Source organism: Malaclemys terrapin, chromosome 13, assembly GCF_027887155.1.
Source record: "Malaclemys terrapin pileata isolate rMalTer1 chromosome 13, rMalTer1.hap1, whole genome shotgun sequence".
Taxonomy (NCBI): Eukaryota; Metazoa; Chordata; order Testudines; family Emydidae; genus Malaclemys; species Malaclemys terrapin.
The window spans coordinates 27,808,443-27,835,450 of record NC_071517.1 but is presented as its reverse complement, the minus strand read 5'-3'; the positions used below and the strand labels follow the sequence as shown (position 1 = coordinate 27,835,450).

At 52.2% G+C, this 27,008-nt stretch overlaps 1 protein-coding gene across 1 annotated transcript in view; it reads left to right on the top strand.

Annotated features, from left to right (window-relative positions):
• Positions 1-9,927, top strand: part of LOC128848291 (E3 ubiquitin-protein ligase TRIM39-like) — a 29,546-nt gene extending 19,619 nt beyond the window's left edge. The window contains exons 4-7 of the mRNA XM_054048203.1: positions 269-499; positions 1,685-1,707; positions 1,793-1,896; positions 9,319-9,927. Coding sequence (XP_053904178.1) covers positions 269-499; positions 1,685-1,707; positions 1,793-1,896; positions 9,319-9,878 — 918 coding nt within the window. The 3' untranslated portion in view covers positions 9,879-9,927. The remainder of the gene's footprint in view (positions 1-268; positions 500-1,684; positions 1,708-1,792; positions 1,897-9,318) is intronic.
• The last annotated feature ends 17,081 nt before the right edge of the window (positions 9,928-27,008 follow it).

Genomic DNA, 27,008 nt, shown 5'->3' with positions numbered 1-27,008 from the left:
CCTGCCCCTCAGACCCCCCACAGAGAAGGGGAGGGATGGGGGTGGTGATACAGGGGCAGTAGTTGGGGTGTAACCAGGTTGTTTTCTCAGGCTCAGAAGGACATTTCTCAGTTCCTTCCCATTATCCATTACTGAAAATATTCATGCAGTTTGTGATCCCTGCCGCCCATGACTAGCAGCCCTGCTCCCTGATCCATGAGGCACACTCAGCACCACGTGTGCCCATCTCTGGTCCTGGGGTTTGTTCCTTCTCCATTTTTTACTAAAGGACAATGTGGAGAATCAGAGAAGGTCAATCACACGTGAATTTAAGAAACTGCACCAGTTTCTGAGTGAGGAGGAGCAGCTGCTTCTGCGGAGATTGGCAGCGGAGGAGAGGGAGATTCTGCAGAGACTGCAGGACAATATAACAAAACTCTCAGAGCAGAGCTCTGCTCTGATCAATCTCATCACGGAGATGGAGGAGAAGTGTCAGCAACCAGCTGTGGAGCTGCTGAAGGTGAGACTGTTAACAACCTCCCCATCCCTTCCTGCAGCATTCAATTCTCTTGTCAGTGACTAGATCCCAGGAATTAGTGACAAATCCTATTTCCAGTGCCTGGTCTGACAGTTTACCAACACGAACAGAAGCCCAGGTATGAGGCCCTATTAGCGCCGACACATGCAGTCTGTGTTACAGGGAAATGCAGACACAGCAGGGCCTTTGCCTGTCTAATGGGTGGAACAGAAGGAGCAAGAGACTGACATGGTTCCTGCTTTGACTGCTGAAACCTGGCCCCATGTAGGTGTTGAGTAGGGACTCTGACCCATGGGGTGATGAGAGGGGGCCCAGAGGGGGAACCACGAGCCAAAGTGAACTCTCAAATTAATGAAATGAAAGGGCTGAGACTCTCATCACTGACCATTGATGCTGGAGGCCTCCATCTCTGGGTGCCAGCCTGAGACACCTGGGGCCTGATATTGGGAAGTGCTGAGCACCCACACACCAGCTGAAGCCAGGGCTGGCTCCAGGCACCAGCTAAGGAAGCAGGTGCTTGGGGCAGCGAATACAAAGGGGCGGCAGTCTGTCTGCTATTGGGGCGGCACATCCGGGTCTTCAGTGGGAATTTGGCGGCAAGTCCCTCTCTTCCTCTTTGAGCTGCCGCTGAAGTGCCGCTGAAGAGGAAGAGAGGGAGCAGAGGACTCGCTGCCAAACTGCTGCCAAAGAATGGAGTGGCGCGATCGAGCTGCCAACAAAGTTCTGCCGATCGCCCTTTTTTTTTTTTTCCCCCCCCCGCCACTTGGGGCAGCAGAAAACCTGGAGCCAGCCCTGGCTGAAGCAATGGGAACTGCAGCTGCTCAGAGTGAGGATCTGTGCACTGTCTCCCCTTAGATCTGCAGCAGGAAGCCGGACAGAGGAGTGTTAGGGATGACCCTGTTTTCTTTATTCTAACAACACTCCTTGTTCAGAGCATTGCGTTCTCCCAGTCTGTGCCATTGTCCCATGACACTCAGCTCCTCCGGAGAGTCAGAGCCAGGGAGATGGGGCATCTGAAATCAGCGATCACTGTTGAATGTCCTGCACAGAAGGGGCTGGCCCTGATTTGTTAAATGTTGTGGATTAAATCTGATAGAGAATGGAAAGTCACTCAGTATTTTTGCACGTGGTGTTAACTCAGCTCCCTGTCTCTCTGTTTCCTCTCAGGATATGAAAAGCGCATTGATCAGGTCTGTTCCCATTTCGATTTCTCCTTCTATTCACTTGAGTGATGTGGGTTCAGAGCAGCCGAGTGATGAGACGTTGTCTTCACAGGAGTGAGAATGTGACACTCCAACAACCAGGAGTTGTGTCTCCTGCCCTGAAGAATGTGTATAAAGTCTGCCTTGACATGAGGGAAATGCTGGAGAGATTCACTGGTGAGTGAGACCTACGGGGATGGGTTTCCTTTACATGTGGTTTGGGAGGAGAATTGATTAGTGTTGTGCAAGGGGACAAATGGAGAGGACCACATTGTAACTGGCAGCCTGGCATGGCAGCAGCACTGAAGCCAAGGCCAGCTGAGCTCTCTGAGCTGGAGGAGGAGCAGGAGGTCTCCCTGCTCTGCTCTGCCCCACTGCTAGGCTGTTAGGTCCCCCTTAACTCAAAGTTCTCTCTCCTTGCCTCAGGGGTTCTATGATAATGACTTTTAGCACTCGAGTATCTGTTTACACCTTCTCAGCTAGTTTCAGGTTTTTCAAGTTGCTCCTTCCTTTGTTCTGCTGTTCAGACAGTTGTACTTTCTGTATAGCTGTGGCTAGAACTAAATCTCTCTTCAATTGTAGCTGCTGTGAAAGTTTTATATCTCTTAACCCAATAACCAGCCTGTCTCTGACATTTTCATGTTTTGCAGTGTCAAATCACAGTTTTCAGCCAATGCATGCAGAACTCTAATAAAACATTCAACATTTCACCCTAGTTCTTGAAACAAGCTCTTTCTTAAAGCATATTTCTCTTTGTGACTGTCTTTGGTAAAGTATTTAAAAATATGCTAAAAATATGCTTACTCTGGGAGTAACTGAACTTCACTCAGCTCAGGCCAGTTCCTGAACCACATACAGTTAAACCTGATCAGCCCCATCCACATAGAGCTCGGAGAGTCACAGGGGGTTTGCTCCAGGGTTGTTACATTGGTTTTCAAAGAGATTATATTAATTCAGTGCACATTTCTCATATGGCCAGTCCCTGGGGCATGCTCACAAGTAGGGTGACCAGATCTCCCGATTTTATAGGGACAGTCCCGTTTTTTGGGTCTTTTTCTTATATAGGCTCCTATTACCCCCCACCCTCGTCCTGATTTTTCACATTTGCTGTCTGGTCACTCTACTCACAAGTGGAGCAGGCTCTGCAGGTACTCCGGCCTCATCACCCTGTTTGTCTGCAGCATAGAAATCCGGCCTGTCCCACGCCTCATGCCCACACACACTCACTCTCAGCAGCACAGAGACAGACATCACAGCCACTGTGTGGCTCAGACTGGACTGGAGCAAGGCTGATCGCTGTGAGGCCTTGCACTGAGCCAGTCTGCACCGAGGTCACTGTCATAACAGCCCCAGAAGTGCACACAGCCCCCAGTGCTATCTGATGGCTCTGACAGCTCAGAGCACTGGCTCTGTCACCTGTCAAGATGGCTGCACCCAGGCTGAGAGCAGCATGGGCAGCTCCAAGACCCCTTCTCCTCCTAGGTGGGAGGGAGGTGAGTACCAGCCCTGGCCCCTCATCCCAGGGGCACATCTGGGTATTTGCCAGGTGTGCAGAGCTCTTCGGGTGGATACACTTTCACGCTGACCCAGGAATCTGTGCTGGGAGGCCCCACTGCTCAGGAGGCTGAAGGCTCTCGCTTCTCTGCCCTGGGGGGAGTGAAGGGAGGGACCCCGGGGCTGCTGTTCCCCATCCCATAGGGTTACCATATTTCAACAATCAAAAAAGAGGACGGGAGGAGCCACGCCCTAGCCCCGCCCCTGTCCTGCCCTAGCCCCGCCCCTGCTTCCACTCCCTCCCACTTCCTGCCCCCTCAGAACCCCCAACCCTCCCCCCATGCCTTGTCCCCTGACTATCCTCTCCTGGGACCCCTGCCCCTAACTGCCCCCCAGGACTCCACCCCCTACCTAAGCCTCCCTGCTCCTTGTCCCCTGACTGCCCCCTCCTGAGACCTTCCCCACATCCTAACTGGCCCTCTAGGATTCTACCCCCTACCTGTCCCCTGACTGCCCCAACCCTTATCCACCCCCCCACCCCCAGACAGACCCCTGGGACTCCCACGCCCCATCCAACCACTCCCCACCCCCTGACAGCCCCCCCCAAAACTCCCGACCCATCTAAACCCCTCTGCTCCCTGTCCCCTGACTGCTCCGATCCCTCTCCCCACTCCTGCCCCCTGACAGCCCCCCCCAGAACTCCCAAACACCCCCTCGCTCCTTGTCCCCTGACTGCCCCCTCCTGGGACCCCTGCTCCTAACTGCCCTCCAGAACCCCACCCCCTACCTAAGCCTCCCTGTGCCTTGTCCCCTAACTGCCCCCTCCTGAGACCCCCCCACCTGTACTCTGACTGCCCAAAACCTTACACCCCCAACCCCCAGACAGCCCCCCCCGAACTCCTGACCCATCCAACCCTGCTCCCTGTCTCTTGACTACCCCCCCCCAGAACCTCCCTGCCCCTTCTCCGACCCCCTGACTCCCTTACTGTGCTGCAGAGCAGCGCGCTCGGCAGCGCGGGAAGGGAGCAGGGTCAGAGCTCCAGACTGCCGGAGGCCGAGGCGACGGCCTGCGATCTGTGAATGCAGGGCGGGGGGAGGGAGGGAGAGGAGGGGAGTGGTCTCAAGTTGCAGGGGAGAGGAAGGGGGAAGTGAAGGAAGGGCTCTGGCTGCCGGAGCCCGTGCGAGTGGCACCATCCGGCCCGCTGCCCTGTAAGCCCCGCACGCTCTGCATGGGGGGCGGGGGAAGGCCAGACATTGACAAATTCCCCCCGGACGCTATTTTTAACTGAAAAAAGCCGGACATGTCCGGGGGAATCCGGACGAATGGTAACCCTACCATACCAGGAATGAGTTGCAGGAGACTTCGACACAGACAATGTCCCCACATGCTCTGTGAGGGGCAGACCAGGCTCTCACAGCAGGTGCAGCCTGTCACCATGGCAGGGGCAGAGAGAGCGGGGCCAGGTGCAGAAATGCTGTTAGAGCTCAGAGTCCCAGAAAAACCTCTTCCCATCAGGGCTTGCGGAGCCTGTAAACTTGCGGAGCCTGGAGCAGCTGTTTGAGGAACGCACAAGCCCTGAAGAGTAACTGGGCAGTATGTCAGTGCCATGGGCCAGAGATCTCTATGGAGGGGACTCACACACTTTGCTGACAAAGCCGGTGTGTCTAGATCCCAGGGGAGGACAAGGGGGGTTGTTATTATGAAGTCTGGTTGTGACTCCAGGGCTAAGGCTGGGAGATGCTTCCCATGTTAACCCTGATCATCCCCCCTCTGCCTGTGACATTAAACTACTTCCCTCCTGCAATGTCTCCTTAGCGCTCTCCACCCTGGGGAGAAAACTCTGGACTTTTCAGGCCAATCTGGCTGGGTTCAGGGAGAAAATTGAGTGTTTGGCTTTGGGAAAAGTATCATGTTTAAACACAAAGGGTTCATCTACACAGCCCACGGCAGCGAGTCTCAGAGCCGGGGTGACAGACATGGGTTCGTGGGATTGCACTTCTTCATTAAAAACAGCTGTGTAGATGCTGTATCTCAGGCTGTAGCTTGGGATTTGAAGGACCCCCTGCTCGCTGGGCTTCAGAGCCCAAAATCCATCCTGAACCCAAAGATCTACATGGCTATTTTTAGTGCTGTAGCAGGAGCCACTCAATCTGTTGACCTGGCTCAGAGACTCGTTACCAGGGGCTATGTAGACAAACCCAAAGAGTTCAGTGGCTGAAAAATTATATTTCTGATTGATTGAAACTATTCCCAAATCCATGTTGAGTTTGCTGAATAGTTTAAATGAACAGAAAAAGGTGCGAATGCTTCCCTTCTAGCCTTTAGCCCAGTGGCTGGGCCCTCAGCTGGGAGCCCCCGGTGTAATCCGTCCTGTGTGATGTGGGGAAGGAATTGGAATGCGGGTCTCCCCCCGCAGGTGAGGGCTCAAATCACTGGGCTGGGATGTCTGATGTGGGGCACCCTCAATCTCTCCCGCTGAAGATGTCCCCTGTGTGTAAATACTGCCTTAGGCACTGGGCCAGACCGCGGGAGTGAAAATGACTCTCCAGTCCAGTGGATCGGGCCCTGCCTGGGAGTCCCAAACTCCAGCTCCCCAGCTCCAATGCCCCTGTAATTATTGATCCATAACCCCAGTGATGGGAGGGGTTACAGCTCCTGGCACAGCAGTGTCTCAGCCATGTAGATGCCCCAATGCAAACCCCTAGTACAGACACTCTGTGAAGCTGTGAACTGGGACTGGCACCCTATGCAGCTTATCCCAGATGAAGGGGGCAGTAAGTGGGGAAACAGCCCCTCCACTCCCCTCCCCTTCCCACTGCCTCATTAGCAACAGCCCCAGTTCCCCTCAATAACCAGTTTAGGGTGACCAGACGTCCCGATTTTATCGGGACCGTCCCGATATTTCCTTGTTTGTCCCGCGTCCCGACCGACATGCGGTCAGGACACCGGACAAACAAGGAAATGCCCCGGAGCCTAGAGCCCGGAAGTACTCGCACCCCCCCCCGGCCCCGACTCCGCCCCCTCCTCCCCCGATTGGCTCCCTCCCCGAATCCCCGCCTCTTCCCCGGGCTCACCATTCCCCCTCCCTCCGCAAGCGCTGGAGGGAGGCCTGGGAGACTCAGGGGAAGCGCGGGGCCGGGGTGAGTAACAGTCCGGCCTGGCCCCGAGCAGGCAGGACTCAGTTGGGTGGTAGGGCGAGGAGGGGGGCGGCCCGCGGGGCCAGGTGGCGGCTGTTCTCACCCCCGGGCAGCGGGACTCGGGAGCAGCCGCTGCTGCAGCTCCCACTGCCGCGGGGGAGGAAGCGGCCATGGCGCTCTGCGGCTGCAGCTCTGGCGCCCCCGAACCCCCCGAGCCGGGGCCTGCTGCGGGGACCCAGAAGCGCGTACGCTGGGCCCAGCCCCTGGCCAGTCGCGTCTGGGCTGCTGCCCAGCTGGTGCTATCCCGCGGCGGTCCCGGGGCGGAGGCATCGGCAGCCCAGCCCCGTTCGTTCCCCTGCGGGACCCGAGTGGGACGGGAGGGCTGGGGCCTGCTGCCCCCACTCCGGGGCCGCCGCGGGATAGCACCAGCTGGGCAGCAGCCCAGACGCGACTGGCCAGGGGCTGGGCCCAGCGTACGCGCTTCTGGGTCCCCGCAGCAGGCCCAGGCTCGGGCGGTTCGGGGGCGCCAGAGCCGCAGCCGTGGAGCGCCATGGCCGCTTCCTGCCCCCGCGGCAGTGGGAGCTGCAGCAGCGGCTGCTCCCGAGTCCCGCTGGCCGGGGGTGAGAACAGCCACCGCCTGGCCCCGCGGGCTGCCCCCCTCCTCGCCCTACCACCCAACTGAGTCCTGCCTGCAAGGGACCAGGCCGGAAAGTTACTCACCCCGGCCCCGCGCTTCCCCTGAGTCTCCCGGGCCTCCCTCCAGCGCTTGCGGAGGAAGGGTTTTTGTTTTTTTTTGCCCCCCCCCGCCACGCCCCCCCGCACGTCACCCCCCCCCCCCTCCGCGTCCCGATATTTGTCTTTGGTGATCTGGTCACCCTAAACCAGTTACACCTCCCATCATCCCCTACTGCCCATCCCCCCACTGCCCTGCCCCCTGCCAAGTGAGCTCAGCCCAGACACCTTGGCTATGCCCTGGGGGAGGGGCTGGGCCGGGTGATGGGAGGAGCTGGCTGTGGGCTTTTCCTGGCTGGAAGGTGGCGCCTGTGGAGCCAGCCGGCATGGAGACTCCCAGCTGCGCCCCCTGGGGCAGGGCTGCCCGGCCCGTGTGTGTGGGGATGACGCCGACCTGTTCCCAACACTCAAAATGCACGGGTTAAGATAAAACATAAAGCAGGTTTATAAACTACAGAAAGATAGATTTTAAGTCATTATAAGTGGTAGCAAACAGATCAAAATAGATTGCCTAGCAAATGAACAAAAACACATTCTAAGCCTAATATACTAGGTTAGGGTTGCCAACTGTCTAATCGCACAAACCCCAACACCCGGACTCCACTCTCTGCCCCGCCCCTACCCCAAGGTCCTGCCCCCCCCCACTCGCTCCAGCCCCCCTCCCTCTGTTGCTCTCTCTCCCCCACCCTCATTCACTTTCACCAGGCTGAGGCAGAGGGTTGGGGTGCAGGATGGGGTGCAGCCTCTGGGCTGGGGGTTGGAACCGAGGGGTTGGGAGTGTGGGAGGGGACTCCGAGCTGAGCCTGAGGTAGGGGGTTGGAGCATGGGAGAGGGTTTGGGGTGTGGGCTCCAGGAGGGAGTTTGGGTGTGGGAGGGGGCTCAGGGCTGGGGCAGGGGGTTGATGTGCAGGAGGGGGTTCGGGGTGCGGACTCCAGGAAGGAGTTTGGGTGCAGGAGGGGGCTCATGGCTGGGGCAGAGTGTTGGTGTGTTGGTGGGGGCTCAGGGTGTGGGCTCTGGGAGGGAGTTTGGGTATGGGAGGGGATTCTGACCTGGGGCAGAGGGGTTAGGGTGCGGGCTCTGGGAGGAATTGCTTACTCCTTCCCTTGCCAGCCCCCACTATGTGCCCGTGGCATCCACCACTACCATCCTCCTCTTAATGGCTGCCAATTCTCTCACTCACTTGTTGCCCCCTGGGGTCTGCCCCTTCTCTCCCACATCTCCCTCTTGGTGCCCACCCCTGCCCACTCTCCCCCATGTCCCTCTGGTGCATGCCTCACCCCCTTTGTCCTCTGGTCATCTGTCCCCCTTCCTTTGTGCCCCTCTAGTCCCCTGGCACATGCCCCTCTGTTTACCCCTTGTGTCCCCTGGTGCCCACCCCTCCCCTCTCTCCCCCTAGGCATCAGCCCCATCCCCTCACCCACCCACTATCCCCTAGTGTCTGCCCCTCCTCTTTCCCCTTAGCCACCTGGCACCAGTTCCTCCCATCACCCCACTCTGTCCCCTTGATACCTGCCCCTCTCCTCATCCTGCTTTGCCCTCCAGTGACCAACCGTGCCCTAGCCACCCCCTATGCCCTGGGCTCCTGCCTCACTCTGTCCCTCTGGTGCTTGCCCATTCCCTTCCCCCTCATGTTCCTGGCACCTACTTCGCTCCTCATTCCCCACCCCTTGGCACCCCTGTCTCTCTCCTTGACTCCCCTCTGCCCCCCTGGAGCCCACCTCTCTCCTCATTTCCCCTGCCTGTTAGAGCCCCCCACCATTCCTTCACACACCTCTGTCCCCTAGTGCCCACCCCTTCCCTTGCTTCCCTGTGACTCTAGGGACTATCCCCTTCTTCTCCCTGGTGCCCACTCTTCCCCTCACTCCCCACAGCCCCCTGGAACCTGCCCTTCCTTTCACCTCCCTCCTCTGTCCTCCTGGTGCCCACTCCTTTTCTTGCCCCCCAATGCCCTTGTGCCTGCCCCCCTTTTTCCCCTCTGCTCCTCCCATTGGCCCTTTCTTCTCCCAGCATCAGCCTGACCCCTCCCCTCTCACTCCTCCACTGACAACTTCCCACCCTCACCCTTGTCCCTCCTGTCATTCCCCTCAAGTACTCTCATGGGCAGACAGAGCCCTCATGACCCTTAATGGGCAACAACCCCCAGGCACAGCGATTAATGGGGACACAGATTAATTTCCCTTTGATTTCAGTGACCAGCCCCTGCCCCCACCACTAACTCTATGACTCTCTCCCCAGTGGATGTGATTCTGGATCCAGACACAGCTCATCCCAACCTTGTCCTGTCTGAAGATCGAAAACGTGTGAGACACGGAGACACACGACAGGATCTACCAGACAATCCTGAGCGATTTGATTGTTGTCACTGTGTTCTGGGTGCTGAGGGGTTCACGGGTGGGAGGCATTACTGGGAGGTGGAAGTGGGAGACATGACTGATTGGATGCTGGGGGTTTGTAGAGAATCTGTGAGCAGGAAGGGGTGGGTCATACTCACAACTGAGAATGGATACTGGGCCATGTGGCTGTGGGATGGGGAATACAAGGTCCTCACCTCCCCCCGAACTTCCCTCCCTATGAGTGTCAGGCCCAGACGAGTGGGGATTTTCCTCGACTATGAGGCGGGTGAGGTCTCATTTTACAATGTGACTGACAGGTCCCATCTCTTCACTTTCACTGGCACCTTCTCTGGGAAGCTGCACCCTTATTTCTGTCCTGGTCTCAATGCTGGGGGTAAAACTGCGGCTCCCCTGATAATCTGCCCAGTCCTAGCTCACGCCGTAGGGAATCTCTGTCCCTGACAGTGACACCCAGGGCAGAGACTGTCTCCTCCCAGTGCTGACCAGCCTCTGGGGCTGTTCCCATGAAATATGTAATGACCTTGGGGTTCTTTAAAACACAAACCAATGAATGAGGCAGGAATAAAACTTTTAATAATATAAACCAGCGAGCGCCTGTGGTGAGCTGCTGTGCCCAGCTACCCTGTGTTCTCCATTGTCATGGAAAAAGTCACCCACGCATTGATTTTAGTTCACAGACTCAAGCCTTAGGCCCGTTTATTGCAATACATACCAACGCATTGGGGGTTGCATCCTGGCACCTCTCCAAATTCCTGTCCTCATCATACTAACCCTTCCGAGGGAGCAGGGCCATCCTTACCCTTATGCAAAGTACGCAGCTGCATATGGCACCAGGAAACTTGGGGCACCAAATTTCCTGGTGTCCTGCGCAGCTGTGTGCTGCTCCAGCTCCTGTTCCACCTCTTCCCCAGGCTCCCCGCCTCTTCCCACCCCTGCTCTGCCCCAGCCCCGCCCCACCCCCACTCCACCCCTTCCCCAAAGCCCCTGCCCTGCTCCGCCACAGCCCCACTCCTTCCCGCCCCTGAGGAATGCACCAGGGCTGGGCCTGCTCTCACCGGCGGCGGGAAGTGCAGGGACCCGAACCCAGCCGTGCTGCCAGTGAGTGCTGGGGGGTGGTTCCCCCTGCCTCCCAAACTCCCACCCACAGAGGCCTGGGGCCAGGGGCCCTGGGGGGGGCTGTGTAGGGCCCCAGAATAGCTAGGGACGGCCCTGTGAGGGAGCCTGGCTAAATTATAATCTTGCACAAACTGTTCCCGTGGGGATGATCTAAAGGGCATCACCTGCCTTCCCTCAGCAGCTTCCCCTCTCATTTCCCAGCACCAGGCCTGTGAGCTGGAGAAGAAGAGAGGGGCAGAGAAGGGGTGGGGGAGCAGACTGGAAGGGCAGATGGGGGTGCAGGGGCAGAGCGGGTGGAGGCTGCCAGGCTGTGGGGAGTGAAGGGGCAGAGGGGAGTGCAGACTGCTGGGCTTTAGGGGTGCAGGGGCAGAGGGGTACAGGGTGCTGGACTTTAAGAAGTGAGGAACATGCCTCTCACACTGCAAATGTTCCCAGTACAATTGTTTATAAAACGAGTGTGAAGGACAGTCAGAGAAATGCTCCCGCCCGGCCCCGTCTGAATGCAGCGAGCCATGAGCTGAGGGGTTCCACATCTCTTGGAAAGGCACTGACCTGATTCAGCCATAGCCCAGAACACTGCTGAGCTGGGAGGACGTGTCGATACATGGGACATTGGGAGGGGGTTGGCTGGTTTAGGGGATGAAGTTGCTGCCCCTGATTGGACAGCGTTTCTCTGGGGAGCCCTTGGCAATTCAGCCCCCAATTCCCTACAGCCCATCAGCGTGTGCTTGAGGCCCATTGAACTGAATTCACTCCCTGTTACACACAGTGACCAGAGAGACAGGGCCCCACTGAGTATTACCTGTCCAGAGTGGGGGCTGTGTCTGTGCAGCAGGGGGTGGGGGCTCGGGGGATTCCCAGGTCTGCTCAGGGCCATTTACTGAGTTATGCGACTCCCAGAGAAAAGCAAACCCCGGGAGCCCAGTGAATGTGATGGGGACAGTGAGTGAGGGGAATGTCCTGGCATTTCCAGCCCTGGGGGAGTCTCTGCCCATGTGTTTGTTCCACCATGGCCACAAGGCTCTCCCCACCCCCATGTCCTTATTGTCTTTGCCTGGAACCTGGTTCCAATGTGATGGAGGGTGGGGTGGGGAGAGCTGGGGAAGGGATTCGGTAGCAGGGGAAGAGGAGTGAGAACCCAGCCCCAGGCCTGTGTGAGCGATGGACCCAGGCTGGGTGAATGGGACCAGCTTATGGGAAAAAACCCAGGCACCTTTTCTCTTCCTCTCCCAACATGTTCACTTCACCCCAGCCACATGTTTCCCCTGCCACACCCTTCTCGTCTGCCTGGAACCTGGTCCCATAATCTCCACCCTCCTCTTCACCTTCATGCCCTTCCTCAAAACCCTCTTCCCAGGGAGCCCCGAACCCTCCCTCTGTGCCAGGGAACATTTAAACATGGGTCAGTGCCCCCGGTGTGAGCTCCCTGAGCAGGAGTCATGTCTGCATCTGCCTGTGACATGCCCTGTGCTGAGGAGCTATAGGGATATTAGTGACTAAACACAATAACCCTGCAGGCATGCAAAGGGTCTGTTTAGCTCTTGAGTACCTAGAGATGTGTCTGTGTCTCCTGGTTGGTCTGTACCTGCTCTGCACATGGGGGGAGCCACGGGAATATTAGTGACTGGTGAGTCCTAAGCAGAGCAAAGGGTGAGTAAAGGACAGGAAGAGCCAGAAGCACAGAGAGGGGAAGAGAGAAGGACACAAAATAGTGTAGACGTGGGTGGCAGGTGAACCCACTGTTGGGGGAGGCTAGCCCCTGGCTCCTCTCTTTCCGCCCAATGCCACTCCCCTCCACCGGTGAAGCCCAGAGCACACACACACACACACACACACACACACCCCATGGCCGCCACCCCCTCCCCCGCCCCGTCCTGATCCATCCCCGACTCCGCAACTCCAGCCCCAGAGTGCAGGGCGGGTGGTGCAGTCTCAGAGCCCCCGACCCCAACCTCAAAGTGCAGGGCGGGCGGCATGTCTGCCGTGCCCCCAACCCCAGCACCAGGTGGTATGGTATTATCTGATTTAAATATGACCATGTAGATGATTGTTGCTACCATTGTTATATAATTGCAACAAATCTTGTACAAAGTATGTCAAGTAAGGTGTCAATAGAAAAGTTATGATTTTCTGAATATGATCCTGCTAGTTGTATACATGTATCATTTTTATATCTAAAGTTATGAATATTAACTGTGTACCTGTATTTTAAATGTTTGCTCATATGGGTAACACCCACAAGCTATTTAGCCTGCACACCTTAAAGGGACTATTCAAGTTAAATCGTCCATCAAAGAAGAACACCTAGCTCACAGTGGACCTTGGAAGATGCCTATCTACACTTAATGGACTTTCCTGTGAATGTTCTAACTACAGTATGAGTGATGGCTTCTACTATGACTAAGCGAAGCATGCATGGATATGTGACTTGCCCATATGACTCCAAACACCATCTTGATACCTGTAATTTTCCACAGTGAGAACAATGGGTTTCTCTTCACTTGGCAGAAGCTATAAAAGGCGCTGGAAACATCTCCATTTTGCCTCTTTCCTGCTCAAACTGCTGGACCATGGACTTGTACTACTGGGAGCATTCTAACCAAAGGACTAAGGACCTCCCAATGATTTGGAAGCAACCAGAGGCTTAACAAGCCAGCAGTTTATTCCATCACTGCTACAAGCCTGATCCAAGAACTTTGCATTTATTGTATGTATTTGATTCTTTTAACCAATTTTAACTCTCACCTTTCTTTCTATAATAAATCTTTAGATATTAGATACTAAAGGATTGGCAACAGCATGATTATTGGTAAGATCTGAGTTTTATATTGACCTGGATATGCAGCTGGTCTTTTGGGATCAGAAGAACCCTTTTGTTTGATTAAATTGGTTTTAAATAACCACTCATCATTAAATCTAGTGTCTGGGTATTGAATCCAGAACTGCAGTAACAAAGGAGGCTGCTTTTCTGTCAGCCAGTGTAGTGAGACAGAAATTTACTTTTGTTGCTGGTTTGGTATATCTTATGGAAGAATAACCAACAGTTCTGAGGTATGTCTGTCCTTTTCCCCAGAAGCTAGTCCTGAATTTGGCATTATCAGTTGTGACCCACAGAGTCACAGTGACAGTGGCATAGTCTTGCTAGAATCAACAAAACCAGGTAAATTAAGCTTTGGATCAGAACCCCACGCTATTAACATTTGAAATTTCATATTGAGAGTTTTAAAGGATAAAGATCAGTGACCATGGGCGCTGCAAGGCATCAGCAGAAGCAATCAAACTGCCAGCCCTGAGAGAGAACCTGTGTTTTGAACATGAACTGGCAGATTTTCATATGTGGTGAACAGAGGACAAGCAAACAGAGGGAGTTTGCCTGGGGGGCGTTCCCACAGAATGTTTTTGCCTTTCAGGCTTCTGTGAGCAATAAATAAAACTTCTGAAAAGGCTCTTAGAAGGAAGATATTATGGATAGTGAGCGATCAGCTGTTGTGACCTGCATAGGATGTGCCATGTTTGTCTTTCCCCCAGAGGATAGAAGTGACTTCGTCCATACAAACTGTAAGCTGGTCTCCATATTGGAAGAGAAGATTAAAGGACTAGAGGCCCAAGTATCAACCCTGCGTTGCATCAAAGAAAATGAAGACTTTCTGGATAGAAGTCAGCGTTTGGTACTGCAGACACAGCATGCTGAAGAATCAGAGAGGGCAGTGCAGAATAGGGAAGAAAATTGGCAGCATGTGACCTCCAGAAGAAGAAAGAGGAGAATCCATGTACCCACAATGCAGATAGAGGTAAGAAATCATTTTCAGGCTCTCTGCACAGGTACTATGGTGGAGAATGGTTTGGAAGAGTTATTTGAGGGAAGGCATCAGAAGGAGACCCCATCGACCAGAAAGCATGGGATGCATTGTCCTAGGGATGGGGTTTCCACGACCACCACTCCCAAGAGGAGGACACTGGTGCTGATGGTCGGGGATCCCTGCTAAGGGGGATGGATCATACATCTGCCATTCAGACTGGGAGACTCGAGAAGTGTGCTGCTTGCCTGGAGCTAGAATTCAGGATGTGACGGAGTGTCTGCTGAGACTGATCAAGTCCTCAGACTGCAACCCCTTCCTACTTCTCCACATGGGCACCAATAATACTGCCAAGAATGATCTTGAGCGGGTCACTGCAGACTACGTGGCTCTGGAAAGAAGGATAAAGGAGTTTGAGGCACAAGTCATATTCTCATCCAAAGGAGTTTGAGGCGCAAGTCATATTCTCGTCCATCCTCCCTGTTGAAGGAAAAGACCCAGGTAGGGACCATCAAATTGTGGCGGTAAATGCATGTTTACGCAGGTGGTGTCAGAGAGAGGGCTTTGGATTCTATGGGATGTTGTTCCAGGAAGAAGGATTGCTAGGAAGAGATGGGCTCCACTTAACGAACAGAGGGAAGAGCATCTTTGCAGGCAGCCTTTCTAACCTAGTGAGGAGGGGCTTTAAACTAGGTTTGCCAGGGGACGGTGACCCAAGCCCAGAGGTAAGTGGGGAAGTGGAATACTGGGAGGAAACACAAAGAGGAGGGTGCAACAGGGGAGGCCTCCTGATTCATACTGAGAAAGTAGGGCAATTGGCTAGTTATCTTAGGTGATTGTACATGCCTGGGAAACAAGCAAGAAGAACTGAAATTCCTGGCACAATCAAGAAATTATGATGTGATTGGAATAACAGAGACTCAGTGAGGTAACTCACATGACTGGAGCATTGTCATGGATGGGTATAAACTGTTCAGGAAGGACATGTGGGGGAGCAAAGATGGAGGAGTTGCACTGTATGTAAGAGAGCAGCATGATTGCTGAGAGCTCCAGTATGACACTGTAGAAAAGCCTGTTGAGAGTCTTTGGGTTAAGTTTAGAGGTGAGAGCAACAAAGGTGATGTTGTGGTGGGCATCTGCTATAGACCATCAGACCAGGAGGATGAGGTAGATGAGGCTTTCTTCAGACAACTAATGGAAGTTTCCAGATCACAGGCCCTGGTTCTAATGGGGGACTTCAATCACCCTGACATCTGCTGGGAAAGCAATACAGCAGTGCACAGACAATCCAGGACATTTTTAGAGAGTGTTGGGGACAAGTTCCTGGTGCAAGTGCTGAAGGAACCAACTGGGGGCCATGCTCCTCTTGACGTGCTGCTCACAAACAGGGAAGAAATGGTAGGGGAAGTAGAAGTGAGTGGCAACCTGGGCAGCAGTGACCCTGAGATGGTTGAGTTCAGGATCCTGACAAAAGGAAGAAAGAAGAGCAGCAGAATACAGACCCTGGACTTCAGAAAAGCAGACTTTGACTCCCACAGAGAACTGATGGGCAGGATCCCCTGGGGGGCTAATATGAGGGGTAAAGGAGTCCAGGGGAGCTGGCTGTATTTTAAAGAAACCTTTTTGAGGGTGCAGGAACAAACCATCCCAATGTGCAGAAAGAATAGCAAATATGGCAGTCGACTAGCTTGGCTTAACAGAGAAATCTTCGGTGAGCTTAAGCACAAAAAGGAAGCTTACAAGAAGTGGAAACTTGGACAGATGACTAGGGGAGGCTGGGGGTATAAAAGTATTGCTTGAGTATGCAGGGGTGTAATCAGGAAGACCACAGCACAATTGGAGTTGCAGCTAGCAAGGGATGTGAAGAGTAACAAGAAGGGTTTCTATAGGTATGTTAGCAACAAGAAGAAGGTCAGGGAAAGTGTGGGACCCTTACTGAATGCAGGAGGCAACCTAGTGACAGATGATGTAGAAAAAGCTGAAATACTCAATGCTTTTTTTGCCTCGGTCTTCATAGATGAGGTCAGCTCCCAGACTGCTGCACTGGGCAGCACAGTATGGGGAGAAGGTGAGAGGCACTCAGTGGGAGGCTGGTGCACATGACTTACAAGGAGAGGCTGAGGAAACTGGGCTTATTTAGTCTGCAGAAGAGAAGAGTGAGGGGGGATTTGATGGCAGCCTTCACTACCTGAAGGGGGGTTTCAAACAGGATGGAGCTAGGCTGTTCTCAATGGTGGCAGATGACAGAACAAGGCGCAATGGTCTCAGGTTGCAGTGGGGGAGGTCTAGGTTGGATATTAGGAAACACTATTTCACTAGGAGGATGGTGAAGCACTGGAATGGGTTACCTAGGGAGGTGGTGGAATCTCCATCCTTAGAGGTTTTTAAGGCCTGGTGTGACGTTCTGTACCTCGGGGGAACCCCCAGAACCCCCATGTTTATCCTTAGAATATGATTGTGTGGTTTCTAATGCAAAGTTTGTGATGTTGGGTGTCTTCAGAAGGTTCATGATGTACTGAGCGTTGTTGTTATGGTAATGTTATAGTAATCGTTGTTATAGTAATGTTATAAATTGTAATTTCATATATATAGTTATGAGGCTAAAAATGTGTCCTCATGGCTTAAAGCAAGCCCAGGCAAATACTCTCCAGAAGCAGAGGGGCAGTTCACAGCTCATCAGGGCATGTATGAGACAAACCCAGCCCAACCTCACAGGAACAAAGGACACTGGCCTAGGCAACAACAAAGGATCTGTTGGACTCTCGAGTGAGTCACCCCACTTCCTTTGGTCAATTTGGGACTGCAATGAGATAATGCTCACCTGACTCTGAAGTGAGGGTGGGGAAAGCCAAGAGGGAAGAAAGGACATCGTAAAAGGGAGAGACATTTGCCATGCTCACCTCCATCTATAGACATCACCACCAAGTGACTGAAGCGCTGATCAAAGGGGAGAGCCTGGCTGAAGGGTAACCAGCCAGCCTCTGGTGAGAAGCATCTAAGTTTGTAAGGGCACTGAAAGTGTTAAGATCATTTTAGAATGTGTTTTGCTTTTATTTCATTTGACCAAATCTGACTTGTTATGCTTTGATTTATAATCACTAAAAAATTATCTTTGTAGTTAATAAATCTGTTTGTTTATTCTACCTGAAGCAGTGTATTTGGTTTGAAGCATGTCAGAGACTCCCCTTGGGATAACAAGCTTGGTACATATCAATTTCTTTGTTAAATTGATGAACTCATATGAGTTTGCAGCATACAGCGGGCATAACTGGACACTGCAAGACAGAGGTTCCTAGGGTTGTGTTTGGGACCAGAGATATTGGCTAGTGTCATTTGGTTGCACAATCCAAGGAGCAGCTTACATGCCAGAGGCTGTGTGTGAACAGCCGAGGAGTGGGGGTTCTCACAGCAGAGCAGGGTAAGGCTGGCTCCCAGAGTCAAGGATTGGAGTGACCAAGCAGATCACTGGTCCAGACAACACCAGAGGGGAATGTCACAACCGGCTTGACAAATCTGAGATGATTTGGATGGGGTTGGTCCTGCTTTGAGCAAGGGGTTGGACTGGATAACCTCCTGTGGTCTCTTCTAACCTTAATCTTCTATGATTCTGTTACTTTAAGTCTTGGCCCAGCTGGAAAAAGAAGCTGAAGAGACTGCCAAGCAAGCTGAGGAGAGAGCCAAACAAGCTCACCAAAGACAAATGGAACTGCTGCAAGCTAAGACAGAAGTTGCCAGACTTAAGCTCCAAATAAAAAAAGCAATGGAAGAATAGCAGAAACTGTATCATCTTGAAAGATGATACGTTGTTTATAACAATGTTGGTATATTTGATCATGACATGACAGATATGTTTAATCAGGTTGATGTCGTAACCCAGTCCCAAAGTGAGTATGAATGTGACTCTTCTGTTATCTGTAACTAACAGGGAGATTTCTGAAGGGCGGGAGGGTGTATGACTCTAAGGGTATGTCTACACTACGAATTTAATTCGAATTTATAGAAGCCGGTTTTATAGAAATCGGTTGTATACAGCTGATTGTGTGTGTCCCCACATAAAATGCTCTAAGTGCTCTAAGTGCTCTAGTCGGCGGACCGCATCCACAGTACGAGGCTAGCGTCGACTTCCGGAGCATTGCACTATGGGTAGCTATCCCACAGCTATCCCACAGTTCCCGCAGTCTCCGCCGCCCATTGGAATTCTGGGTTGAGATCCCAATGCCCGGATGATGCAAAACAGTGTCGCGGGAGGTTCTGGGTACATGTCGTCAGGCCCCTCCCCCTCCGTCACAGCAACGGCAGACAATAGATTCGCGCCTTTTTACCTGGGTTACCTGTGCAGACAACATACCACGGCAAGCATGGAGCCCGCTCAGCTCAGCTGAGCTCACCGTCACCATATGTCCTCTGGGTGCCGGCAGACGTGGGACTGCATTGCTACACAGCAGCAGCTGCTAACTGCCTTTTGGCAGTAGACGGTGTAGCATAACTAATAGCCGTGGGGCTGGCAGCCGTAGGGCTGCATTGCACCAGCACCTTGCCCTTTGGTAGAAGATGGTATATTACGACTGGTATCCGTCGTCGTCGTACTGCAGTGGCTGTCAATCATGGCCACCTGGGCAGACATGCTACTGTCTCAATGATGATGGCTATCAGTCGCAGTATACTATTTTCTGCCAATTGCCCAATATTGTCTGCTAAGCACCCAGAAGAGGCCGAGGGTGATCTGGGTGCTGGCAGACGTGGGGCTGGCAGATGTGGGGCTGCATTGCTACACAGCAGCAGCCCCTTGCCTTTTGGTAGAAGATGGTATATTACGATTGGTATCCGTCGTCATCGTACTGCAGAGGCTATCAGTCATGCTGCACCGTCGGCTGCCAGCTTAAGATGTAAAAAATAGATTTGTTCTGTATTCATTTGCTTCCCCTTCCTCCGTGAAATCAACGGCCTGCTAAGCCCAGGGTTTTCAGTTTAATCTTTGGGGGGACCATTCTGTGTGACAGTTGTTTGTTTTTCTCCCTGATGCACAGCCACCTTTCTTGATTTTAATTCCCTGTTCCTGTACCTGTACGCCATGTCATCACTCGGCCCTCCCTCCCTCCCTCCCGCCCTCCTTCTCCTGGTCCATCAGATACTACTTTCACGCCTTTTTTCTGACCAGGCGCCATAGCTAGCACTGGGATCATGGAGCCCGCTCAGATCACTGCGGCAATTATGAGCACTATGAACACCACGCGCATTGTCCTGGAGTATATGCAGAGCCAGGACATGCCATGGACATAGACCTCTCACAAGGCACAGGCCCCAGCAATGTGGAAATCATGGTGTCACTGGGGCAGGTTCATGCCGTGGAACGCTGATTCTGGGCCCGGGAAACAAGCACAGACTGGTGGGACCACATCGTGCCGCAGGTGTGGGACGATTCCCAGTGGCTGCGAAACTTTCGCATGCGTAAGGCCACTTTCATGGAACTTTGTGACTTGCTTTCCCCTGCCCTGAAACGCCAGGATACCAAGATGAGAGCAGCCCTCACAGTTGAGAAGCACGTGGCGATAGCCCTGTGGAAGCTTGCAACGCCAGACAGCTACCGGTCAGTCGGGAATCAATTTGGAGTGGGCAAATCTACGGTGGGGGCTGCTGTGATCCAATTTGCCAGGGCAATGAAAGACCTGGTGATATCAAGGGTAGTGACTCTGGGCAATGTGCAGGCAATAGTGGATGGTTTTGCTGAAATGGGATTCCCAAACTGTGGCGGGGCCATAGACGGAACCCATATCCCTATCTTGTCACCGGAGCACCAAGCCACCGACTACGTAAACCGCAAGGGGTACTTTTCAATGCTGCTGCAAGCCCTGGTGGATCACAAGGGACGTTTCACCAACATCAACGTGGGATGGCCGGGAAAGGTACATGATGCTCACGTCTTCAGGAACTCTGGTCTGTTTCGAAAGCTGGAGGAAGGGACTTTCTTCCCGGACCAGAAAGTAACCGTTGGGGATGTTGAAAATGCCTATCGTGATCCTTGGGGACCCAGCCTACCCCTTAATGCCATGGCTCATGAAGCCGTACACAGGCAGCCTGGACAGTAGTCAGGACCTGTTCAACTACAGGCTGAGCAAGTGCCGAATGGTGGTGAAATGTGCATTTGGACGTTTAAAAGCGCGCTGGCGCAGCTTACTGACTCGCTCAGACCTCAGCGAAAAGAATATCCCCATTGTTATTGCTGCTTGCTGTGCGCTCCACAATATCTGTGAGAGTAAGGGGGAGACCTTTATGGCGGGGTGGGAGGTTGAGGCAACTCGCCTGGCCGCTGATTACGCGCAGCCAGACACCAGGGCGGTTAGAGGAGCACAGCAGGGCGTGGTGCGCATCAGAGAAGCTTTGAAAACGAGTTTTGTGACTGGCCAGGCTACTGTGTGAAACTTCTGTTTGTTTCTCCTTGATGAACCTTCCAACCCCCCCCCCGACCCGGTTCACTCTACTTCCCTGTAAACCAATCACCCCACCCCACCCTCCCCTCCCCAATTCGAGCACCGCTTGCAGAGGCAATAAAGTCATTGTTTTTTCACATTCATGCATTCTTTATTAGTTCCTCACAGAAGTAGGGGGATAATTGCCAAGGTAGCCTGGGATGGGTGGGGGAGGAGGGATGGAAAAGGACACACTGCATTTTAAAACTTTAACTCTTATTGAAGGCCAGCCTTCTGATGCTTGGGAGATCATCTGGGGTGGAGTGACTGGGTGGACAGAGGCCCCCCCACCGTGTTCTTGGGCGTCTGGGTGAGGAGGCTATGGAACTTGGGGAGGAGGGCTGTTGGTTAAACAGGGGCTGTAGCGGCGGTCTCTGCTCCTGCTGCCTTTCCTGCAGCTCAACCATACGCTCGAGCATATCAGTTTGATGCTCCAGCAGACGGAGCATTGACTCTTGCCGTCTGTCTGCAAGCTGACGCCACCTATCGTCTTCAGCCCGCCACTTGCTTTTTTCATCCCGCCATTCAGCCCGCCACCTCTCCTCTCGTTCATATTGTGCTTTTCTCATGTCCGACATTGACTGCCTCCACGCATTCTGCTGTGCTCTATCAGCGTGGGAGGACATCTGCAGCTCCGTGAACATATCGTCCCGCGTCCTACGTTTTCTCTTTCTAATGTTCACAAGCCTCTGCGAAGGAGAAACATTTGCAGCTGGTGGAGGAGAAGGGAGAGGTGGTTAAAAAAGACACATTTTAGAGAACAATGGGTACACTCTTTCATTACAAGGTCGCATTTTTCCTCTGCCTGCCGGTTTGGTATGAGAGATAACTCACGCAGTGCCCCAGGCAACATATTTCGGCTTGCAGGCAGCCATGGTAGGCCACAGTGTTTTGGCTTTTTTAACCTTCTTAACATGCGGGAAAGGTTTCAGACAGCAGCGCATTTCCCATATGCGGGGGAGGGATAGCTCAGTGGTTTGAGCATTGGCCTGCTAAACCCAGGGTTGTGAGTTCAATCCTTGAGGGGGCCACTTGGGGATCTAGGGCAAAATCAGTACTTGGTCCTGCTATTGAAGGCAGGGGGCTGGACTCGATGACCTTTCAAGGTCCCTTCCAGTTCTAGGAGATGGGATATCTCCATTATAAATAAAAAATATCAAGGATGAATTGGGTTGGCCATTTAAAATCATCAGAGATCTACAACCTATCCTGAAAGATGATCCTTTACTCTCACAGATCTTGGGAGACAGACCTGTCCTCGCTTACAGACAACCCCCCAACCTAAAGCAAATACTCACCAGCAACCACACATCACTGAACAAAACCACTAACCCAGGAACCTATCCTTGTAACAAACCCCGATGCCAACTCTGTCCACATATCTATTCAAGTGACATCATTATAGGACCTAATCACATCAGCCATACCATCAGGGGCTCGTTCACCTGCACATCTACCAATGTGATATATGCCATCATGTGCCAGCAATGCCCCTCTGCCATGTACATTGGCCAAACCGGACAGTCTCTACGCAAAAGAATTAATGGACACAAATCTGACATCAGGAATCAAAATACTCAAAAACCAGTGGGAGAACACTTTAACCTGTCTGGTCATTCAGTGACAGACCTGCGGGTGGCTATATTACAACAGAAAAACTTCAAAAACAGACTCCAACGAGAGACTGCTGAGCTAGAATTGATATGCAAACTAGACACAATCAACTCCGGTTTGAATAAGGACTGGGAATGGCTGAGCCATTACAAACATTGAATCTATCTCCCCTTGTAAGTATTCTCACACTTCTTAACTGTCTGTACTGGGCTAGCTTGATTATCACTTCAAAAGTTTTTTTTCTCTTAATTAATTGGCCTCTCAGAGTTGGTAAGACAACTCCCACCTGTTTATGCTCTCTGTATGTGTGTATATATATCTCCTCAATATATGTTCCATTCTATATGCATCCGAAGAAGTGGGCTGTAGTCCACGAAAGCTTATGCTCTAATAAATTTGTTAGTCTCTAAGGTGCCACAAGTACTTTGAAAAGAGTTCAGCTAGCACTGATTCATCTCCCCATATGGCGAGCAGATCCCGTACCTCCCGTTCGGTCCATGCTGGAGCTCTTTTGCGATCCTGGGACTCCATCATGGTTACCTGTGCTGATGAGCTCTGCGTGGTCACCTGTGCTCTCCACGCTGAGCAAACAGGAAATGAAATTCAAACGTTCGTGGGTCTTTTCCTGTCTACCTGGTCAGTGCATCTGAGTTGAGAGTGCTGTCCAGAGCGGTCACAATGAAGCACTGTGGGATAGCTCCCGGAGGCCAATAATGTCGAATTCCGTCCACACTACCCCAATTCTGACCCGCAAAGGCCGATTTTATCGCTAATCCCCTTGTCGAAGGTGATGTAAAGAAACCGGTTTAAAGGACCCTTTAAGTTGAAAGAAAGGGCTTCGTCGTGTGGACGTGTCCAGGCTTAATTCGATTTAACACTGCTAAAGTCGACCTAAACCCGTAGTGTAGACCAGGCCTAAGACGTTGTCAGTGTTTAATCAATTATTCTATGACCAGGGAGAGGTTGTCTCTAACCTTGGGAAGGTGGAAAATAGCTGTGTCTGAGCAGAAAAGCAGTTTGTGTGTGAATTAAGTTTCTGAATGTCAGTCTAATATCTCAGAAGTGAATCTGGAATTAGATGAAGCACAGAAAGAACTCATTGATCAGGAAAATGTTTCTCTAGAGCAGATTAAATTTGATGGTCAGGATAAAGCCCTAATTGAAGAAGAAAAGGGTAGATTTTTTTGTGGTTGATAGATTGTTGGCAAGTAAAGCTAGTGAAACTAAGCCTGAACAAGATAGAAATTATTTGCTTAAAGTAGCTCAGTATAATGAACCACTATCTGTGGAGAATAGCAGTTATCTGTTGTGAGTGGCAATTTGCCTGTCAAGGAAGCTATCCCACTTTCCAAGTATATGTCTGAAATCAGTCATGGGTGCTGGGACAAAGGAAAGGATGTCTCTAATTGTTTGTCTGTTAAGAACAGCAATGTGTTTGCTGCACAAGAGAGTGTCTCTAGCTCTTTGTCTGTGAAGCAGACAGAAGCCTGTCAGACTATGATGGTTGAAAATTTATCAGTTGTCTCCGAGTTGGTTCCGGATTTAACTAAAGCCCAGGAAGGAAATGTTCCTAAGTTTGTGTCTGCTAGGGAGAATGACATTGTAACTAAGTCGCATCCAGTTAGTGTCATAACGAAGTCCCAGGGACCAGGCAATTCTAATACTTCTATTTTGCCTGTTGCTAGTGTGTTGCTGGGTAAAGGTATGACAACTCAACCAGGTTGATATCATGGCCAGGGCACAAGGACAGCAAGAAGATGATTTGACTGTGTTACCCACTGACAGCGTGGAAACTTGTAACAAGGAGGGAATGCTACCTAAGCTTGTGTGTGTTGAGCCTGGTAACCTGTATATTTCCAACAGGAAGGGTGGCAAAGGGAAGGAGAATGCCTCTCACCTTTTAACTATGGAATCTAACCATTGGTACCAACTCCGTGGATGCCCACGGGAAAAAACTGTGGGTGCTGAGTAGCCCCCTTATCAATGCCTCTCCCTCCCCCCAGTGCCTCCTGCCTGCCGGCGGGTCCCACTGTTCAGCACTTCCCCTCCCTGCTAGCTCCTACCGCCTGCAATGGATCAGCTCTTTTGCAGCATCTGGAGTTGCTGGGGGGAAGGGGGAAGAGCGAGGGGGCAGCGTGCTTGGGGGAGGGGATCGAATAGGGTGGGACAGGGACAGAGTGGAGGCAGGAAGCAGCGGGTGGGGGTGGGAAGAAGCAGGGTGAGGTGGGACCTTGGGGGAAGGGGTGGCATGGGGGCAGGACCTTGGCAGAGCCGGGGGGGGGCACCCCTTGACAGATTAGAAATTTGGCACCTATGAGTCTAGCAGCTTGCCTGAAAGGGGGTTGTGTAAAAATCCCCCTAATGGGCCAGAGATTATTCTGGGTGTAATTGAAACTCAGAAGGAGTTGGTGGTGGCTCAGCAGAGCAATGCTTCTGTAGAGCAGGATAAAGGTGAATTGTTGCTTAAAGAAGCTCCTAAGGAGCAGAATCCTCATGGTAGTTTTTGCAAGCAGTTTGCTGTAGCTGAGAGTTGTGGAAGTGAATTGATTGAGGTAGATCAGGATGAATTTCTGTCTGTAGAAGGCAACAATTTATCTATTGAGAGATTTGTTTCAGTTCCTAACAGCAAGAATTTTTCTGTTGAAAGTGGATCCACTGGCTTCACTTTAGAAAGATCCAGTATGAATAACTTAGAGAAGGTGTCAGATGGAATGAAAATTGTCAGGGAATTTGAGCAGCCCTATGATGACCAAGTGGCTGTGCTTGACCAGCTTGTTGGGGAGACAATGTTGTCGGGACAGGAATGTCTCCATGTTGATTCTTTAAGCGAACAGTCTGTGTCTCAGGTTCAGAAGGAAGACTGGATAGCTGAGTCTGCAGAGCATGACAGCTATGCAGTTAATTTCTCAAGAAAACAGGGGATGGCAGGCAAACTCTCACCCTTTGATACTTTGGATATGTCTTGTAGTCTCTTAGGCCTGGTCTACACTAGGAGGTTATGTCGAATTTAGCAGTGTTAAATCAAATTAATCCTGCACCCGTCCACACAACGAAGCTATTTAGTTCGACATAGAGGTCTCTGAAATTCGATTTCTGTACTCCTCCCCAACGAGGGGAGTAGCGCTAAATTCGACATGGCCATGTCGAACTAGGGTAGGTGTGGATGGAAATCTACACTAATAGCTCCGGGAGCTATCCCACAGTGCACCACTCTGTTGACGCTCTGGACAGCAGTCCAAGCTCGGATGCTCTGACCAGCCACACAGGAAAAGCCCCAGGAAAATTTGAATTCCTTTTCCTGTCTGGGCAGTTTGAATCTCATTTCCTGTTTGGACATTGTGGCGAGCTCAGCAGCACTGGCAACGATGCAGAGTTCTCCAGCAGAGGTAACCATGCAATCTCAGAATAGAAAGAGGGCCCCAGCATGGACTGATCGGGAAGTCTTGGATCTGATCGCTGTGTGAGGCGATGAGTCCGTGCTTTCGGAGCTGCGATCGAAAAGACGGAATGCAAAGATCTACGAGAAGATCTCAAAAGCCATGACAGAGAGAGGATACAGCCGGGATGCAACGCAGTGCTGCGTGAAAATCAAGGAGCTGAGACAAGCGTACCAGAAGACCAAAGAGTCAAACGGACGCTCCGGTTCCCAGCCCCAGACATGCCATTCCTACGAGGCACTGCATTCCATTCTAGGTGCGGCCGCCACCACTACCCCACCACTGACCGTGGTCTCTGAGGATGGGATATTGTCAACGGCCACTTCCTCGGAGATGTTAGCGGACGGGGAAGATGAGGAAGGTGAGGAGGAGGACGAGGCAGTCAACAGCGCTAACAACGCTGATTTCCCAGACAGCCAGGATCTCTTCATCACCCTCACAGAGATCCCCTTCCAACCGTCCCCAGGCGTTAACCCGGACCCTGAATCAGGGGAAGGATCAGTCGGTAAGTGTTTTAAACATGTAAACATTTATTTTGAACAGAACAGGAATATTATCAATGGGTTTTTCATGATTTGTTTGCCCTAGGCACTTAACATTTTAGTCCTTGGCAGTGCAACTACTGCAAAAGAATCTAACAATGGTTTATCATGATTAGTTTGCCCTAGGCGCTCTAATTTTTTAGTCCTTGCCAGTGCAGCTACTGGAAAAGAAGGTCTATATGTCCGGGGATAGAGCTGAAATCCTCATGGGACATCTCCACGAAGCTCTCCTGGAGGTAATTGGAAAGCCTTTGCATGAGGTTCCTGGGGAGAGTGGCCTTATTGTGTCCTCCGTGGTAGGAAACTTTTCCTCGCCAGGCTATCATCAAGTACTCTGGGATCATTGCCTTGCAGAGCATGGCGGCATACGGCCCTGGTTTTTGCTGGCTTTCATGCAGCATGCGTTCTTTCTCGGTCTCAGAAATTCTCAGCAGAGTGATGTTGCTCATGGTGACCTGCTTAGAATTAGGGGAATGTTAGTATTGGGACTGCTTGCCTGTTCCTTTACAGAACTCTCACTGGTGGTTTACAGCCACGCAGTGGAGGCGGGAGAGGGGCAGCATACAGGGATCTTTCCCGGGGACAGCCGCGAGGGGGT